The 21,650-nt window shown below is 36.7% G+C and overlaps 1 protein-coding gene across 9 annotated transcripts in view; it reads right to left on the bottom strand.

Moving 5' to 3' along the window:
* Positions 1–21,650, bottom strand: part of CCSER2 (coiled-coil serine rich protein 2) — a 201,533-nt gene that overhangs the window by 48,004 nt on the left and 131,879 nt on the right. For all 9 annotated transcript variants that reach the window (XM_043596754.1, XM_043596755.1, XM_043596756.1 and 6 more), the window contains one exon: positions 9,784–9,867. In XM_043596754.1, coding sequence (XP_043452689.1) covers positions 9,784–9,867 — 84 coding nt within the window. The remainder of the gene's footprint in view (positions 1–9,783; positions 9,868–21,650) is intronic.

The raw sequence follows: 21,650 nt of genomic DNA, 5'->3' as shown, positions 1-21,650 counted from the left end.
GGCCCCAAAAGACAAATAAACCAATTCCCACAAATATATATATATATATATCTGGCAAAATGTTCTATCTGACTTCTTGGAGAAATATAAATTCAAGTATTAAAGGTAATTGTTTTATAGACATTAAATTGGGGGAAGAAATAATGTGATGAACAAAATTGCAGAAAAAAAAAGGTACATCATCAGACATCAAAACTGGCCTTTCTGTAGAAACACATGGCTATACATAGAAGAGTCATAAAAATGCTTGCACTCTAATTCAGTCATCCCACTCCTAAGAAACTATGCCAAAGAAATAATCATAAGTATGAAAAAAACCTACAAAAAGGTATTATCTAAAAGTTTACAAATTTATAACTGCCCTAAAAGGAGACAACTGAAATACAATGTCGCAATCTAATGGAATACTATATATACTATACTATATGTTATCATTTGGTCACTGCTAGGTTCGGCCAGTGTTAGAGGAAATGGAATTGAAAAAAAATCCAAATACAATGTGATAACATTAATAGCCAACATGTATACAGTATTTAACTTTATGACAGTCACTGCTGTAAGGATTTTACACATAAAGATGGGCAAAGGGGAACACATATCAGTAAACAGGTAATTCCAGTGAAGTCTTAAAGGATGAGTAAAAAGCTCTGAAGATACAGAAACCTGTCAGGCTTTGGATTTGAGGAAGAGATTCTAGTATTGTACAATACAGAGATGAAGATAAGCATAGCATATGTGGAGAATTAGAAGCAGTGACTCTATCACACAAAGGCTGTAGTGAACAGTGGAAACCAACGTGGTTAGTAAACCAGGCAAGAGCCAAATCATAGAGAGTCATGAATATCAACCATGGCCTAAGCAAAGGGAGTGACAGTGCATTTGAGATGGCTATTTACAGGACAAATATGACAATGACAACAACAAATTAGGCTAGGGAATTTGTTACCAAAATGTTATAATACTCCAGATGACAGTAGGAGCCTGACCCAAGAGAGTGAAGGGAGAAGAAGTAAGAGCAGGAATCAAATTAGGAGAGTTTTGGAAGATGGCGGCTTAGGAGGACGCTGGGCTCACCGCACGTCCTGCTGATCACTTAGATTCCATCTACACCTGCCTAAATAACCCAGAAAACCGCCAGAGGATTAGCAGAACAGAGTCGCCGGAGCCAAACGTAGAAGAGAGGCCCACGGAAGAGGGTAGGAAGGGCGGCGAGGCGGTGCGCGCTCCACGGACTGGCGGGAGGGAGCTGGGGCAGAGGGGCGGCTCGCCGGCCAAGCAGAGCCCCAGAGTCTGGCTTGCAAAAGCGGAGGGGCCGGGCGGACTGTGTTCCGACAGCAAGGCGAATTAGCGTCTGGGAGGTCATAAATTAACAGCTCTGCTCGGAAAGCGGGAAGGCTGGAGGACAAAGGGAGGGAGAGCTGCTGAGCCCCCTGACAACAGAGCTCAGTTTGGTGGGGAACAAAGGCGCTCGCCAGCGCCATTTCCCCCGCCAGCCGAAATCCCAAAGGGAACCGGTTCCTGCCAGGGAACTTGCTCGCTCCTCGCAAACACCCAACTCTGCGCTTCGGCGGAGCCAAACCTCCGGCAGCGGATCTGACTCCCTCCCGCTGCCACAGGGCCCCTCCTGAAGTGGATCACCTAAGGAGAAGCGATCTAAGCCTGCCCCCCCTGCCCCCGAGCACCTTGCCTACCCACCCCAGCTAATACGCCAGATCCCCAGCATCACAAGCCTGGCAGGGTGCAAGTAGCCCAGACGAGCCACACCACCCCACAGTGAATCCCACCCCTAGGAGAGGGGAAGAGAAGGCACACACCAGTCTGACTGTGGCCCCAGCGGTGGGCTGGGAGCAGACATCAGGTCGGACTGCGGCCCCGCCCACCAACTCCAGTTATACACCACAGCACAGGGGAAGTGCCCTGCAGGTCCTCACCACGCCAGGGACTATCCAAAATGACCAAGCGGAAGAACTCCCCTCAGAAGAATCTCCAGGAAATAACAACAGCTAATGAGCTGATCAAAAAGGATTTAAATAATATAACAAAAAGTGAATTTAGAATAATAGTCATAAAATTAATCGCTGGGCTTGAAAACAGTATACAGGACAGCAAAGAATCTCTTGCTACAGAGATCAAGGGACTAAGGAACAGTCACGAGGAGCTGAAAAACGCTTTAAACGAAATGCATAACAAAATGGAAACCACCACAGCTCGGCTTGAAGAGGCAGAGGAGAGAATAGGTGAACTAGAAGATAAAGTTATGGAAAAAGAGGAAGCTGAGAAAAAGAGAGATAAAAAAAATCCAGGAGTATGAGGGGAAAATTAGAGAATTAAGTGATACACTAAAAAGAAATAATATACGCATAATTGGTATCCCAGAGGAGGAAGAGAGAGGGAAAGGTGCTGAAGGGGTACTTGAAGAAATAATAGCTGAGAACTTCCCTGAACTGGGGAAGGAAAAAGGCATTGAAATCCAAGAGGCACAGAGAACTCCCTTCAGACGTAACTTGAATCGATCTTCTGCACGACATATCATAGTGAAACTGGCAAAATACAAGGATAAAGAGAAAACTCTGAAAGCAGCAAGGGGTAAACGTGCCCTCACATATAAAGGGAGACCTATAAGACTCGTGACTGATCTCTCTTTTGAAACTTGGCAGGCCAGAAAGAATTGGCACGAGATTTTCAGGGTGCTAGACAGAAAAAATATGCAGCCGAGAATCCTTTATCCAGCAAGTCTGTCATTTAGAATAGAAGGAGAGATAAAGGTCTTCCCAAACAAACAAAAACTGAAGGAATTTGTCACCACTAAACCAGCCCTACAAGAGATCCTAAGGGGGACCCTGTGAGACAAAGTCCCAGAGACATCACTATAAGCATAAAACATACAGACATCACAATGACTCTAAACCCGTATCTTTCTATAATAACACTGAATGTAAATGGATTAAATGCGCCAAAAGACATAGGGTATCAGAATGGGTAAAAAAACAAGACCCATCTATTTGCTGTCTGCAAGAGACTCATTTTAGACCTGAGGACACCTTTAGATTGAGAGTGAGGGGATGGAGAACTATTTATCATGCGACTGGAAGCCAAAAGAAAGCTGGAGTAGCCATACTTATATCAGACAAACTAGACTTTAAATTAAAGGCTGTAACAAGAGATGAAGAAGGACATTATATAATAGTTACAGGGTCTATCCATCAGGAAGAGCTAACAATTATAAATGTCTATGCACCGAATACCGGAGCCCCCAAATATATAAAACAATTACTCATAAACATAAGCAACCTTATTGATAAGAATGTGGTAATTGCAGGGGACTTTAATACACCACTTACAGAAATGGATAGATCATCTAGACACACGGTCAATAAAGAAACAAGGGCCCTGAATGAGACATTGGATCAGATGGACCTGACAGATATATTTAGAACTCTGCATCCCAAAGCAACAGAATATACTTTCTTCTCGAGTGCACATGGAACATTCTCCAAGATAGATCATATACTGGGTCACAAAACAGCCCTTCATAAGTTTACAAGAATTGAAATTATACCATGCTTACTTTCAGACCACAATGCTATGAAGCTTGAAATCAACCACAGAAAAAAGTCTGGAAAACCTCCAAAAGCATGGAGGTTAAAGAACACCCTACTAACGAATGAGTGGGTCAACCAGGCAATTAGAGAAGAAATTAAAAAATATATGGAAACAAACGAAAATGAAAATACAACAATCCAAACGCTTTGGGACGCAGCAAAGGCAGTCCTGAGAGGAAAATACATTGCAATCCAGGCCTATCTCAAGAAACAAGAAAAATCCCAAATACAAAATCTAACAGCACACCTAAAGGAACTAGAAGCAGAACAGCAAAGGCAGCCTAAGCCCAGCAGAAGAAGAGAAATAATAAAGATCAGAGCAGAAATAAACAATATAGAAACTAATCAACAAAACCAAGAGTTGGTTTTTTCAAAAAATAAACAAAATTGACAAACCTCTAGCCAGGCTTCTCAAAAAGAAAAGGGAGATGACCCAAATAAAATCATGAATGAAAATGGAATTATTAAAACCAATCCCTCAGAGATACAAACAATTATCAGGGAATACTATGAAAACTTATATGCCAACAAATTGGACAACCTGGAAGAAATGGACAAATTCCTGAACACCCACACTCTTCCAAAACTCAATCAGGAGGAAATAGAAAGCTTGAACAGACCCATAACCAGCGAAGAAATTGAATCGGTTATCAAAAATCTCCCAACAAATAAGAGTCCAGGACCAGATGGCTTCCCAGGGGAGTTCTACCAGACGTTTAAAGCAGAGATAATACCTATCCTTCTCAAGCTATTCCAAGAAATAGAAAGGGAAGGAAAACTTCCAGACTCATTCTATGAAGCCAGTATTACTTTGATTCCTAAACCAGACAGAGACCCAGTAAAAAAAGAGAACTACAGGCCAATATCCCTGATGAATATGGATGCAAAAATTCTCAATAAGATACTAGCAAATCGAATTCAACGGCATATAAAAAGAATTATTCACCATGATCAAGTGGGATTCATTCCTGGGATGCAGGGCTGGTTCAACATTCGCAAATCAATCAACGTGATACATCACATTAACAAAAAAAAAAAAAAAAGAACCATATGATCCTGTCAATCGATGCAGAAAAGGCCTTCGACAAAATCCAGCACCCTTTCTTAATAAAAACCCTTGAGAAAGTCGGGATAGAAGGAACATACTTAAAGATCATAAAAGCCATTTATGAAAAGCGCACAGCTAACATCATCCTCAACGGGGAAAAACTGAAAGCTTTTTTCCTGAGATCAGGAACACGACAAGGATGCCCACTCTCACCGCTGCTGTTTAACATAGTGCTGGAAGTTCTAGCATCAGCAATCAGACAACAAAAGGAAATCAAAGGCATCAAAATTGGCAAAGATGAAGTCAAGCTTTCGCTTTTTGCAGATGACATGATATTATACATGGAAAATCCGATAGACTCCACCAAAAGTCTGCTAGAACTGATACAGGAATTCAGCAAAGTTGCAGGATACAAAATCAATGTACAGAAATCAGTTGCATTCTTATACACTAACAATGAAGCAACAGAAAGACAAATAAAGAAACTGATCCCATTCACAATTGCACCAAGAAGCATAAAATACCTAGGAATAAATCTAAATGTAAAGGATCTGTATGCTGAAAACTATAGAAAGCTTATGAAGGAAATTGAAGAAGATTTAAAGAAATGGAAAGACATTCCCTGCTCATGGATTGGAAAAATAAATATTGTCAAAATGTCAATACTACCCAAAGCTATCTACACATTCAATGCAATCCCAATCAAAATTGCACCAGCATTCTTCTCGAAACTAGAACAAGCCATCCTAAAATTCATATGGAACCACAAAAGGCCCCGAATAGCCAAAGGAATTTTGAAGAAGAAGACCAAAGCAGGAGGCATCACAATCCCAGACTACTACAAAGCTGTCATCATCAAGACAGCATGGTATTGGCACCAAAACAGACACATAGACCAATGGAATAGAATAGAAACCCCAGAACTAGACCCACAAACGTATGGCCAACTCATCTTTGACAAAGCAGGAAAGAACATCCAATGGAAAAAAGACAGCCTCTTTAACAAATGGTGCTGGGAGAACTGGACAGCAACATGCAGAAGGTTGAAACTAGACCACTTTCTCACACCATTCACAAAAATAAACTCAAAATGGATAAAGGACCTAAATGTGAGACAGCAAACCATCAAAACCTTAGAGGAGAAAGCAGGAAAAGACCTCTCTGACCTCAGCCGTAGCAATCTCTTACTCGACACATCCCCAAAGGCAAGGGAATTAAAAGCAAAAGTGAATTACTGAGACCTTATGAAGATAAAAAGCTTCTGCACAGCAAAGGAAACAACCAACAAAACTCAAAGGCAACCAACGGAATGGGAAAAGATATTCGCAAATGACATATCGGACAAAGGGCTAGTATCCAAAATCTATAAAGAGCTCACCAAACTCCACACCCAAAAAACAAATAACCCAGTGAAGAAATGGGCAGAAAACATGAATAGACACTTCTCTAAAGAAGACATCCAGATGGCCAACAGGCACATGAAAAGATGTTCAGCGTCGCTCCTTATCAGGGAAATACAAATCAAAACCACACTCAGGTATCACCTCACGCCAGTCAGAGTGGCCAAAATGAACAAATCAGGAGACTATAGATGCTGGAGAGGATGTGGAGAAACGGGAACCCTCTTGCACTGTTGGTGGGAATGCAAATTGGTGCAGCCGCTCTGGAAAGCAGTGTGGAGGTTCCTCAGAAAATTAAAAATAGACCTACCCTATGACCCAGCAATAGCACTGCTAGGAATTTATCCAAGGGATACAGGAGCACTGATGCATAGGGCCACTTGTACCCCAATGTTTATAGCAGCACTCTCAACAATAGCCAAATTATGGAAAGAGCCTAAATGTCCATCAACTGATGAATGGATAAAGAAATTGTGGTTTATATACACAATGGAATATTACATGGCAATGAGAAAAAATGAAATATGGCCTTTTGTAGCAACGTGGATGGAACTGGAGAGTGTGATGCTAAGTGAAATAAGCCATACAGAGAAAGACAGATACCATATGGTTTCACTCTTATGTGGATCCTGAGAAACTTAACAGGAACCCATGGAGGAGGGGAAGGAAAAAAAAAAAAAAAGAGGTTAGAATGGGAGAGAGCCAAAGCATAAGAGACTGTTAAAAACTGAGAACAAACTGAGGGTTGATGGGGGGTGGGAGGGAGGAGAGGGTGGGTGATGGGTATTGAGGAGGGCACCTTTTGGGATGAGCACTGGGTGTTGTATGGAAACCAATTTGTCAATAAATTTCAGAAAAAAAATAAATAAATAAACTTTTTAAATGCTCTAAAGGAAAAAAAAAAAAAAAAGGAGATTTTGGCAATTATCTCTCCATGTGAAAGAGCACAAAGGGACAGTCAAGAGTGATACCTATTTTTCTAGTGTGAGTGATAATGGTTGTGCCTCCAAAAGAAATGAAGACTAAATGAGGAGAAATATGTCCAAAGAGGAAAAATGGTGAGTCTCAGATATATTATTAGAGGTGCCTGGGGCTGGGACACAGTGGAAATGTCCAGAGGGCAACTGGATGACCCGGTATGAAAGAGCAATTTCTGGGGCACCTGGGTGGCTCAGTCAGTTAAGCGTCTGACTCTTGATTTTGGCTGAGATCATGATCTCAACGGTTGTGGGACTGAGCCCTCCATTGGGCTTCACTGGGTGTGGAGCCTGCTTAAAATTCTCCCTCTCTCTCCCCCCTCAACTCCCCTCCTCACTTGTGCTCTCTCTCTTGCTCACTCTCTCAAAAAAAAGAGAAATTTCATGTTATCAACACATATGGTCTATATGACACCATGACAGTAAAAAGTTCAAAGAGAACTGGACTAAAGATATAAATCTATATTCTGAATAAGAGGAGGAACCTACAAAGGAAATGGGAAAATGCTGAAGAGTGTAAGGGATTTCAGAGAGAAGTGACATAAAAATCAAGGACAAAGCTTTTAAGATAACTGTCATGCCAGATGTCTATAGCATTAAAACCAGTAGCTGCTTTCATTTGTCCAGGTTTCCATGTTAACTAGAAAGAGGTTTAAGGAGAGTCAAGGAAAGGTTTATCTGGTTTACTGAATTTATGATAGGTAAGATACAGAAATTTATAAACTGAGGATGAAGAAAAAGTAGTGAAGACACACTTAAGAGAGATAAGAGAGGAGGATGTAGTTAGGTCCCTAACAGCAGCAGAAGATAAGAGTCCAGAACCTAAGAAAGGGTGGTCTTCCACAGCACAGTGGCCATTTTTGCTCTGTAACTGAAACAAGGTGAATGAGAATGATAACAGATACAGGTAAGTCAGAAGGCAGGAGGGCAGGTAGCAGATCTTGCTTGATGAACACAAGGCCACTTGCAGAAACTGAGAAGAATGGCTGAGAATGAGGCTTGTGGGCGGAGGCAATGTTGAGACTAGCTCATCAAGGGAATGGGAGAGGGAGCTGTTCTGACTGATACAAAAGACAGATTAGGGACATGGCAGGTCCAGTGCAGATTGCAGACCCTGAATTTGCAATGACACAAGTCAGTTATATCATTTGAAGCTGTACTGCTCAACCGGATGAGAAGGGGACATAACTGGGGATCTGACAATGAAAGTGCAAAGGAGTCCAGTGTACTGGAAACAGTATCAGCCACAGCATCTCACCTTGGATAAGAAGGAAGACTAAGAATGATCTACTTGGAAGGAAATGGAGTAGGGACAAGAAATAAATACTGTGTAGCAATATGTCTATCATGTAACATTAAATATATAGACACACTAGAAAGGAACAAAGAAAAATTAAAAATATCAGTTGTGTAAAAGTTGGAATTAAAATTTTTTTCTTTGAAAATTATTTCTTCATATGTAAAAACTTTTCACAAAAAAAATGCAGGAAAAACGCACCTTCACTTTAAAAATGTCGGTCACAAAACTTAAAACTGAGAGATGATTAGAAACCCTCTAAGTCAATGGTTCTCAATTATTGTGTATGTAAAAGTATTTTTAAAAAAGATATCCTACTGCAGACCTGCTGATTTAGAGTACTGTACTCTTAATAGGATGGAAGCCCAGAGATGGGAAGAAATTTGTGCAATAATAGGTAAGGTAACACATCAAAAAACCAAGACTAGATAACAAAATAACTACTAATCCTATATTCTTTTGGTTTTGGTGGTTTTAGATGCAATCTTGTTCCAGTAAGTCACCCCACATTCTATGAGAAAATTATGCTGCTTTGACCTCTAATTCCAGGGTTGACTACTTGACTTTATTTGGAGAAGGTAATATTTGCAACATCCAAGCAGAATCCACATGTGGTTCTGCCAATGCTTTTTTCCCTTAAGTTCAAAAACATGTCCTAGGACAGGGGCTGATCCTCCAGACTGGCTCTCAGGATGAAGAAGCAGCAGAAAGCAGAGTCCCAGCTGATCTACAGCCAGTATGTAACATATTGAAAAATAACAAGTCGAGAAATACATTTTTGTCACCGCAAGACACCAATATTTCAAGATTGTTTGTTGACTAGAAAACACTGACTAGCATGCCCTAAGATAGAATGTGAAATAAAACAATAATTTTACTTGGAAACATTAAATCAAAAAAACATTTGTGTGCTTAAGAAATATGAACTTCAGAAATAACTGTAAAAGAAAAAAGCTTTTCTCAATAAAAAGAGAACTAAAAATTACCATTATAAAAATATACTTTCAAACACTAAAGTACATCTGTATTCTATAATTATATTTTTAAACATGAGAAAAAGATAAATTAATCTCATTTTCAGTATATTTCTTCAATGTTGTTATTATATAGAAGTACCTGTTAATCACCATAACTGGTATATTTTTAAAACTGTTTTCATAATTATAAAAAAGAAATTAAAAATTTCATAATTTATTGATTTAAGAAAAACAATCCTGTACCAGTAGTAATACAGGGACAAATAATTATCCAACTAATAAAATAAATTCAAATTAAAACACCAGAGTGATATCATTTTAACTTATTAAGGTAGCAAAAGTTAAAACCAGACCCGATTAAAACTTAACACAGCAAAGCTGCAGGTTTTAATACATTTATTATTAAATGTTTTGATTGTTACTGCTTTATAATTTTAGTAATAAAGAATTTCTAAAAATTTAGCATGACTACCTAGTCATACCTTATATATTTGATCACCATCTTCTGGTTCTGGACTGGACGGCAATGATAGCTGAATATCATGCAATGAACCACTTCCATCATGCTGTCAGAGAGAACAGAAGGAAAACATGAGATTAATACAATAACTGCAAACACTCCTTTTAACCTGAATTCACCCAGACCAAATTGCTAGCATGGCAAAGGACAAACAGGATATAAGATTTTAGAAATCTCCTTTTCATTGTACACATTTGTAGAAGAAAATGTGGAATGGGTAAAAATAAAGCGAGGGCAAGAATAATTTGTGGAACTAAACAACAGATAGTACATGAATGGATGAAGCACAAAGCCACTGAAAGTTTTACAGTGGGAAAAGGAATATGGAAAATTTCCTAAAGAATTTAAAGATTATCTCACCCACCAAAAAATGCAAAATAAAAGCCAAATTACATCTGCTTTGGTTTAGACATGGCTTTTAGAGTATGATTTAAAAAAATTTTTTGGGGGGGTGCCTGGGTGGCTTGGTCGGTTAAGTGTCCGACTTTGGCTCAGGTCATGATCTCACGGTCTGAGTTTGAGCCCCGCGTCGGGCTCTGTGCTGACAGCTCAGAGCCTGGAGCCTGTTTCAGATTCTGTGTCTCACCTCTCTCTCTGCCCCTCCCCTGTTCATGCTCTGTCTCTCCCTGTCTGTCTCAAAAATAAATAAACGTTAAAAAAAAATTCTTTTTTTTAAATAAAGAAAATTTTTTCAATGTTTACATATTTTTGAGAGAGAAAGAGACAGAGCATGAGCAGGGGAGGGGCAGAGAGAGAGGGAGACACACAATCCGAAGCAGGCTCCAGGCTCTGTCAGCACAGAGCTTGATGCGGCTCGAACCACAACCATGAGATCATGACCTGAGCCGAAGTCAGACGCTTAACCGACTGAGCCACTGAGACACCCTTGAGTATGTATTTTTTGTTTTTGTTTCTGAGTCAGAAACAATAATATTAAATAATTCAAGAAGGCATAGCCATAAGAATCATTTGATTAAAAATACTAGACCAGAGTATACATATTGCATGACTATTTTTTTAAGTTTATTTATTTATTTTGAGAGAGACAGCACGAGCAAGCAAAGGGTAGAAAGAGAGGGGGAGAGAGAGAGAATTCCAAGCAGGCTCTACACTGCCAGCACATAACCCAATGTGGGGTTCAAACTCATGAACTGTTGACATCATGACCTGAACCGACATCAAGAGTCAGACACTTAACTAACTGAGCCACCCAGGTACCCCCGCATGACTGGATTTATGTGAAGCCTAAGAGAAGGAAAAACTAATTTATTGTGCTAGAGATCAGAACAGGGGTTGACTTAAGGGAAAGGGGATGTTGGAAATGTTCTATGTCTTGACTGTATGTATGGATGGTACATACAGGATGTATGGTGGTACACACATATGAAAAGTTTAAGTTATACACTTAAGATTGGTATACCTTAAACACCTACTGGATGTATGCTATATCTCAATAGAAGTTGAAAAAGTTAAACTTTTTGTCCTTAAATCCAATAAAGAAAATGACAAAAATTACGTCCTACCCCTTGCTGAATTGGTTAGGAATAACCAAGAAATGGCATATTAAATGATTCACAGACAACCTCAAGAAAGATGAATAAGTATAGAATATGCCTGGAGTGATGGTGAAGGACTGGGCCCCTACCAAGGGTGGTCTGACACCTGGTTTGTTCAGATGCCTTGAGACACCCACTGAATCAACAACGTTCAAGGAGTGCTACTATCATCATCTTCCTCAGACCTATCTGTCCTGAGGAAATCTCTTAGACTGCAGAAATGTCCTGTATTAAAACAAGAATGTTAAAAGTAGAAGACATAAGCATGTAGGCCATTTTCTTCTTTACTGAATCAGAATCTCTGGGTATAGGGCCTATGAATGTGTATTTAGATTCATAGCAAAAAATAAGCATTTGTCAAATTTCTAACATAAATTATATCTTCATTGGTGAAATCAAATGGAGATACAGAATTTGACCTGAGAGGGGAGGCAATGTCCTAATGAATGCCTTCAGAACACCATGTTAAATGTTTAAAATAAAAAAAGAAATTTTACAAGACTCATCTCAGTTAAAAGTTCATCTCTGCTGTAAATGCCTTGATGTAAAAAAAACAGTACTACATATAAGTATATATTTGAGAAAAGAGAAACTGTATAATCTGACTTATTTTCAAACATCTCTATCTTCTTCCTGCAAATTGCAAGCAGGAACTCCAAAGAATAGGAGACAACACAAGTATACACTGCTTTTGCCTTAGATGTGGGTATAGCTGTGGAAAGTAAGCAGCAGAATGAGAAAAATAAAACATCAGCTTTCAGGGAGAAGAGACAAAAAGGGGAGCCCCAGGTAAAGAGAAAATACCAGTGAGACCAGCTCAGGACTCCAGGAAGCTGTATGTAAATTTCTAGGTTCAACCCTGAATAGCACTTGCTTGAATCTGATCCTAATATCAAAGACTTTGAGAAATAAACTAAGACCATTGTCCAGGCCCAATCTAGCCACTGAAAGGTGTATACTAAGGACAGATGATGAGCATGGCAAAGGCTTTGAAATAGAAATGACATTACAGCCACAATCCAAAGTGGCTGGCTAGTTTGAACTTCTAGCCTGAATCTAACCAGAGCATTTGTCTGCTTTAAAATTAAAACAGGAGTGCCTGGGTGGCTCAGTCGGTTAAGCGTCCGACTTCTGCTCAGGTCATGAATGATCTTGCGGTTTATGAGTTTGAGCCCCATGTTGGGCTCTGTGCTGTCAGATCAGAGCCTGGAGCCCGCTTCAGATTCTGTGTCTCCCTCTCTCTCTCTATGCCCTTTCCCCACTCGCATGCTCTCTCACTCTCTCAAAAATAAACATTACCAAAAAAAAAAATTATTTTAAGAAAATTAAAACAAAAACCAAAACAGCAAAAAACCCCAAGAAACCCCACAATATTCTCCATAACATTTAAACAAAATTAAGTGTCTCCTAACAAAACACACAAAGATACAAGATATACAATCCAAAATTACTCAACACACAAACAACAAGGAACATCTCAACTCACACAGGAAAAGACAATCAACAAACACCAATGCCAAAACAAGACAGAGGTTGGAATTAATTGAAAGAGATTTTAATAGGGCCATTATAAAATTCTCCAAAAGTAAAAGAGAACTCTTAAAGGGAATGGAAAGAGAAAATCTTAGCAAAGAAATAGAACAAAGTGGAAATGTGCAAATTCTAGAACTGAAAAGATTCAATAATTAAATTTCAAAATGCACTAGCTGGACTGAATACCAGCATTTGAGATAACAGAGTGAACTTGAAGACGCATCAACAAAAATCATGTAATTTGAACCATGAAGAGAAAAGAGATGGGGGGTGGGGGGTGGCGTGGAAAAAGAATAGAATCTGCTGAGGGAAGTATGGGACAAGAACGAAGGATCTAATATAATATTCATAGCATTAGAGTCACAGAAGGAAGGGTAGAGGGCTGAAAAAAGTATTTGAAGAAATAACAGACAAATACACCCCAAACTTGGTGAAAAACATAAACCTGCAGATTTGGGAAGCTCAATTTAAAAAGAATAGAAAATAGACAAAGTGTGGTCTCTGAACATAAGGGAATTAAACTAGAAATCAGTAACAGAAGGATAATGTTCAAACTGTTAGAAAATAAACAAGGAACTTTAAATCATCCATGGGTCAAAGAAGAAACCTGAAGGCAAATAAGAAAATATTTTGATTTGAAGAAAAGTGAAGATACCACATTATCAAAATCTGTGGAATTCAACTAAAGCAGTGCTTAGTGAGAAAATTATTATAAGAGAGACTCATATTAAAACAAAGGTGTCAAGGGGCGCCTGGGTGGCACAGTCGGTTAAGCGTCCGACTTCAGCCAGGTCACGATCTCGCGGTCCGTGAGTTCGAGCCCCGCATCGGGCTCTGGGCTGATGGCTCAGAGCCTGGAGCCTGTTTCCGATTCTGTGTCTCCCTCTCTCTCTGCCCCTCGCCCGTTCATGCTCTGTCTCTCTATGTCCCAAAAATAAATAAATGCTGAAAAAAAAAAATTAAAAAAAAAAACAAAAAAAACAAAAAAAACAAAGGTGTCAAATCTACAACTGGAGCAAAATAAACCAAGAGCAAGCAGAAAGAAGAAAATAATAAAGAGCAGAAATTAATGAAATTGAAAATCAAGAAATAGAAAGAAAGCAATGAAACCAAAAACAGGTTATTCGGCAACTATAAAACATCTAGCAAAACTGCCAAAGAACAAAGATAGAAGGCACAAATCAGATACATATCAGGACAGAGAAAACAGGTATCAGGAATGAAAGCAGGGATATCATTAAGATGTTTCAGGCATTAAAAGTACATAAGGCAATAATACTATGAGTGACTCTATGCACACAAATTTGACAACTTACATGAAATGGAGAAATTACTCAAAAACCACAAATTATCAAAACTCACCCCAAATGAAACAGACAACTTGAGTAGATGTGATTATTAATAAAATTATTTCATAATTTAAACCTTCCATAAAAGAAATATTAAAGGCTAGATGTCTGTCTCCAAAATTCTTCCAAAATTTAAAGGAATAGTATCAGTTCTATATAATCTCTTAGAGAAAACATAAATCAAATTAAGTTAGAAAATTAAATCAGTTAAATGAGGCTAGCACTTACCTGAACCAAAGACAGTATAAGAAGACTTAAAGATCAAGATCCTTTGTGAATACACAAAAGTCCTTGAAAAAATATCTCTAAATCAAATTCAATAATATATAAAAAGGAAAAAAGATTATGAACAAGTGGAGTTGATCCCTGGAATGTAAAGCTGGCTCAATAGTTAAAAAGCAATGTGATTCAGCATATCAAGAAATATCTATGATTATTGCAACAGACACAGAAAAAGTTTCTTCCAAAATTCAACATCCATTCATGACAAAAACACAGCAAACTAGCAAGAGAAGGGAACTTGTTCAACCTGATAAAATCCATCTAAAAAAAGCCTCAAAATTAACATCATATTTAACAGTGAAAGACTGAATGCTTTACCCCCAAAGCCAGGAACAAGGTACTCTATTATACTGGAGTTCCTACCCAGTGCAATAAAGCAAGTAAAATGAAATTTTTTTTTTTTTTTAAATTTTTTTTTCCAACGTTTTATTTATTTTTGGGACAGAGAGAGATAGAGCATGAACAGGGGAGGGGTAGAGAGAGAGGGAGACACAGAATCAGAAACAGCTCCAGGCTCTGAGCCATCAGCCCAGAGCCCGACGCGGGGCTCGAACTCACGGACCACGAGATCATGACCTGGCTGAAGTCGGACGCTTAACCGACTGCGCCACCCAGGCGCCCCAAAAATGAAATTTTAAAGGACAAGTAGAAACTAAAAAAGGAATAAAACCATCTCCATTCAAGTAATATAATTTTAGCTGTATCATTTCCCAAAGTATCTGCAATACTACTACTAGAACTAACACATGAATTTAGGAAAGTCACAAAATACAAGGTTGATATATAAAAATCTACTATTTCTATGGCAAAGAACTGAAAATTGACATTTAAAAAAATTTACATTAAACCAAAATCCAACAAAACCAAGAAAAAAAATCAAAATCCCCAAATAGAAATATTTAGGTACAAATCTAACAAAATATAGACAAACTTCAAAAACAAACAAACAAAAAAAATCGGGGCACCTGGGTGGCTCAGTCAGTTGAGTGACTTCTGCTCAGGTAATGATATTGCGGTCTGCGAGTTTGAGCCCCGCATCTGGCTCTGGGCGGACAGCTCAGAGCCTGGTGCCTGCTTCAGATTCTGTGTCTCCCTACCTCTCTGCCCCTCCCCCATTTGCACTCTGTCTCTGTCTCTGAAAACTGAATAAACGTTAAAAAAAATTTTAAAACCAAAAAAAAAAAAAAAAAAAAAAGAAATCAGAGATGACTTACATAAATGGAGAGGTATACTCTTTAATGAATTTAAAGACTCAATATTGTTGAAATATCAACTCTCTTCAAATTCAACTACGTATCAGTGCCCACTCAACCAATTTCCAGCAGAATTTTCGCAGAAATAGAAAAGCTGGTTCTAAAATTTATATAGTAAGGCAAGAGAACTAAAACAGTCAAATAATTTTGAAAAGATAAAGTTGGAAGATATAATACTACTTTGAGACTTACTATAAAAGCTATCGTAATCTAGAGAATCTGATATTGGCAAAAGGACATTGATCAAAGGAATGAAAGAGTCCAGAAACAGACACATTTATGTTCAAAGGCATTTTTGACAAAAGTACCAAGGCAATTCAATAAAGAAAGGATAGTCTTTTCAACAAATGGTACCAGAACATCCATATGCAAGAAAATTAATTTCACTCATACCTCATGCCATATACAAAAATTCTCAAAACAGACTGCAGACCTATATGCCAAACTTAAAACTATAAAAACTCTCCAAATAAACAGAAAATCTCTGTAACTTTGGGTTGGACCAAGATTTCTTAAATATGATACCACAAACATGACAATAAAAAATAGTGATAAATTTGACTTCAAGAGAAGGACTTCTGCTCTTTAAAATACTATTAACAGATTAAGAAGAGAAGCTATGGACTGGGAGAAAATATTTGCAATAATCCAGGTAACATACTGAGCATAGTATCTAACTCATAGAGAGCACTTATAAATTGTTAGCTATTTTTAAACAATATTGACAATAAAAAAAAATGATAATGTGCTTCAGGGTTTTTAACAGTTCATTAACTCACAATTGTACATAGCTGCCTAAAAAGCAACTTTCATTTTTTTCAATATTCATTTGTTTCATTTACCTGCCTGCTAAAGTACTATTATAAGTATAAAGAACTTTCAAAAATCAATAAAACAGACATTTTTGTTCATGGGAAAAATAATAAAAACCAAAGAAGATATACAAATAGTAAATAAGTACATGGAAATATGCTCAAAATGATTAGTCATTAGGAAAATGCAAATTAAAACCACAGTAAGATACCACTGCACATCTACTTGAAAAGCTTCTGAAAAACACAATACCAGGCAGATGCAAAGATGCAAAATAACTGAAGCTTTCATTAATTGCTGATGGGAATACAAAATCATACAGACACTTTGGAAAACAGCTTGGCAGTTTCTTGTTAAATATATACTCACCATACAACTCCGCAATCTTAAACCAAGGTACTAACCCAAGAGAAATGAAAACATATGCACATGAAAATCTATGCACAAATGTTTATATTTATAGTAGCTTTATTCACAATTGCCAGAAACTGGAAAGTGAAACAAATAACCTTCAACTGGTAAACGGATAAACAAACATGCATGCATACAATGGAATACTACTCAGCAATAAGCAGGGACAAATTAGTGATAACAAGGACAGCATGAATGAATTTGAAATGACTTATGGTAAGGGAAAAAAGCCAGACTCAGAAAACCATATATGATTCCATTTATGTGACAGTCTTGAAAAGGCAAAACTACAGAGACATAAAAAAGATCAGTGGTTAAAAAATCAGTGGTTGCCAGGAGCTAGCAGGGGGGTAGGGATTGATTATAAAAGTTAAAAAAAAAAAAGGAATTTTGGGGGTGATTGTAATAGCTAGCTGCACAACTGTATGGATTTGTCAAGCTCACAGAAGTTTACAACAAAAAGGGCTGAATTTTAGAGCATGAAAATTATACCTCAAAAAAGCTGTATTAGATTGAATTATGTCTCCCCTAGAAATTCATGCCAATTCAAAACTTGTGAATAGAACTTCATCTGGAAATAGGGTTTTTACAAATGTAATCAAATTGAGGTCATAATGGAATAGGGCCGAGCCTAAAATCCAATATGACCAGTATCTTTATAAATAAGAAGAGAGAAATTTGGACACACAAACACACAGGTCATATGAAGGTCATGTGAAAATAGAGGCAGAGACGGGAGTGATGCATCTACAAGGCAAAGAATGCCTAGGATTGCCAGGACCACCAGAAGCTAAAGAGGCAGGGAAGATTCCTCTCCTAGAGCCTTCAGAGAGCACATGGCCCTGACAACACCTTGATTTGAGATTTCAAGCCTCCAGAACTGTGGAAGAATAAATTTCTGTTGTTATATGCCACCCAGTTTGTATTTTATATTGTGGCAGCCTCAGAAAATTAATTCAAAAAAAAAAAAAAACTAAAAGCAAACAAAAGGAGAGAGGAACACCAGATAAATCTCAATAATCACAAGAAAAGTAAAATTGATATATTAATATGACTATAACACAAGCGGCAAGGTAAAATTAAAGATAAAAAGCATTAATGAGGATAAACAAAGCTTTAGTGATCAAAGAAACACTCCACCAAGATGATGTGCCAATCATAAACATTTATATACCTAATAATAATAGAGCATTAAAAGAAGAAATGGAAAAATCTATAATTATAGGAGGAAATTAATACTACTCTCAGAAACTCATAGAGCAAAGAGAAAAATTTAGTAAGGATAAATATAAATAACAATAAAAAGGTCAATATAATAGACATACTGCTACCTAAAATATAGAGAATATATGCTTTCAAACAAACAGAAAAATCACAAAAATCAAGCATATTCTAAGCCAGGAAATTATAAACCATGGTCCACAGGACAAATCCAGCCAGATGTCTATTTTTATCATAGTCCATGAGCTAAGAATGGCTTTTACATTTTTAAATGATTGCATTTTAAATGATTTTATAAATATCTACATAAGAACTACGATTTTGCTTCTTGCCCAGAAAAGCTAAAATATTTACTATGTAGCCTTCTAAGGAAAAGTTTTCCACCCCTGCTTTAAGACACAAAGCAAATATCAACACATTCCAAAGAATTTATATCACATAGATATTCTTTATTATTAATCTAGATTAGAAATCAATAAAGGATGAAAGCCCATCCTCAAACAAATATTTTTGAAAATTGAAATAATATTATTCTAAATAAAACAAATTTATAGTATAGCCCAAGACAATTCAAGAGTTACTAATGTTTAAGCTATTGGTATGCCTCAAAAAAAAAACACTTTCCAATTTTTTTTGACAGCCTAGCAGTCTAGACTTAGCCAATCAAAGAGGGAAAAACCTATTATTTCCATCAAAGCACAGGAGCTTAAAGATCATGAATAAACTCTCCAACTGAATCAATTAATAAATCATCTCCTCTCCAAATAACTCTGACACTAACCAATAGTAAGTAAACTTCAACTCAAATGAAAAGTGTCCCAAACCAAAATTAGAAAAGCTTCTTTAAGCATTACAGGAAGAAGAAAAACATAAAATGGACAGAAAACCTTTTCTCTTAAAAAAAAAAAAAACTGAAAAACAATCGCGCATGCAATGTTCATATTTCATATCACATATATTAAGAAGCTAACATTTACTGAATAATGCTGGCACTGTTCTAAGGATTTTGCATAAACCTATTTAATAAATGCATAGATGCAGAAATACATAAAAACTACAACACCCTGCTGCACAAAAAATAAGCAATTCATAGTTAACTGATTATCCCAACTATGGTGGGCTGCTTTACTGAATGAAGTGTCTCAACAGTCTCTATGATTTCTAATTAGGATTTCTGAACTCTAAATACAATTATCCTTACTTAACTCTTATGCCAGTAGCATTTTATTAAAGATTCAAAAAGAGACAGAGACTTTCCTTTATCCTAAGAGCACTAGGAGACTACTGTCATCAAGCCATCTTCCACTTTTCTCTTTTGACCTAGCATCAAGGTAAACTCTTGTTCACATATGAACTTATTGGAAAACCCTGTAACAAACTCCATCTTACCCAGGTGGTTCTTCCATGAGTTTGCAAAAACTGGGATCTTCCTATGAGTTCCAGAGCAGCTGCAATGGACACAGACACTTGAAATGACTAACAAAAAAGTTTGGCAGCATTGACCAATCTCTGCTGACAAACATCATCAGTGATGTCAACAAAGCTGCCTTGTGTTTCAGATGTGCTACAACACAATCACAAGAGGCATCCTAGGAAAGGGAGTAGAGGAAGAGGAGACGTGGATTTTTTTCATTTTCTTTTTAAAAAGTCATTAAAAAAAAAAAGCATATGAACAATCGCATCACCTCACATAGACTCTATAACGTACACTGAAAATAATTTTTGAGTAATGCTGTAATTCACCTATTGGGTTTAACATCTAATGATTCAAGCTATATTTGAGAGGATTTCTGAAATACAAACTTATAAAGCCTGATATTAAATAAGTGCTTCAGAGAGGTGATCCTAACAAATGGTTGGGATAAATATAGTTTTTAAATAGAAAAATCTAGTATTCAAATTGACTAGAACATTGTTATATAAGGACAGATTCTGTAATATATTAAGCAACTGTTATTTACAAATTTTTTCTGTTTAAATTTTTTTATTGAACCTAATTGTATATATCTGAGTCAGGATATCCTTTTTTATAGGTTTCTTCTGTCACTTGAAAATATTAGTTGTAAATTTCTTCTAAAATTTTAATTAAAAAATATTTAATTCTTCAAACCATCTGTTTACTATAGTATAAACTAAATAATTGCCTCTATACTACTGAGTTTTTCCTCAGTCATTTACTTTAAAATCCTTCTGTGTCCAATTGTTTAGTAGATACTTCAGCACATATGTCTGGGTTTTCTATTCTTTTCCACTGCTTTATGTTTCTATTTGTGTCAGTATTATATCTTGCTCTAAAGAGTTTCCTCCCACCCTTTCTTTGTCTTTCTTATTCTTTGGTGTTAATAATTTTGGAGTCATTTTGATGAATACCACAAATAAAGGTGTTTTGATTTTGGGTGAAATGTATTACATCTATAAACAGTACTGGGAAGAACTACAGGTTCCAATCATACATTCAGTTTGCATCTTTGCCCTTTGTAACACATCATTTTTATAATTATTTAATGCTTATATGTTCTCCTAGACTATAAAGTAGTTGGCTTGGTTACTACATTAACATCCCTGGAGTAAATTAATTTTTATAACATTTAGACTTCCTATAGAACATAAGTATTTTCTTCAGATCTTTTATATAAAAATTTTCAGGTTTCTTTATAAAACATCACAAACATCATTCAGCACATTTACTGATGATTTAATGCTTTATTAATGCAGTGATCATTTCATTATTTCCAATTTAAATCTATGATTTATTATCTTGGAATTCTGAGCATAGCACTGTTTATATACTAGAAAAGGTTTATTTTGGGGGGAACCACGGCCCACAATAAGAAATACATTTATATCACAACCAAGTATATATATTTATGAATATGTGTGCATATATGTGTATGTGTATGTGTGTGCATATATCTAAATAAGCATGGATGAATAGATGATGGATATTCAGATACAGATAACATATCAAAAATGTTCCACAAATCAGTATTTGTCTTTTTTACATGTAATGCCCCCTGATAGTTCCTATACTATTCTACTTTATTAGGAAAAACTTCTAGTTAAAATGGTCAAAATTTATTTCAAATCCCACTAGCCAGTTGTAATGTATAGTTTTAAGAAAAATGCACTACATACAAGAATTGTGTCTTCTTTCTTTTTATCTTCATTATTATCACAATCTTAGTACTCAACAAGTATTTAATAAAATATACTGAATGATGAAATAAGACTAATTTAATGAGTATTAAAGTAAATGGAATTAGCTTTTTGAGCAGCCACATAAAATTTTGAGCAATGCAAGCAATTAAAAACCCCTGACCTTCATATTTTTATTGTTGTTATTGCCATTATTGTAATACCTAACATTTATTAATTGCTTTCTAGGCGTCAGACATTATGCTTAGCACTTGA

Source organism: Prionailurus bengalensis, chromosome D2 (assembly GCF_016509475.1).
Source record: "Prionailurus bengalensis isolate Pbe53 chromosome D2, Fcat_Pben_1.1_paternal_pri, whole genome shotgun sequence".
NCBI classification, from domain to species: domain Eukaryota; kingdom Metazoa; phylum Chordata; class Mammalia; order Carnivora; family Felidae; genus Prionailurus; species Prionailurus bengalensis.
The sequence above is the reverse complement of the archived record's forward strand: the minus strand, read 5'-3'. Positions and strand labels throughout refer to the sequence as shown.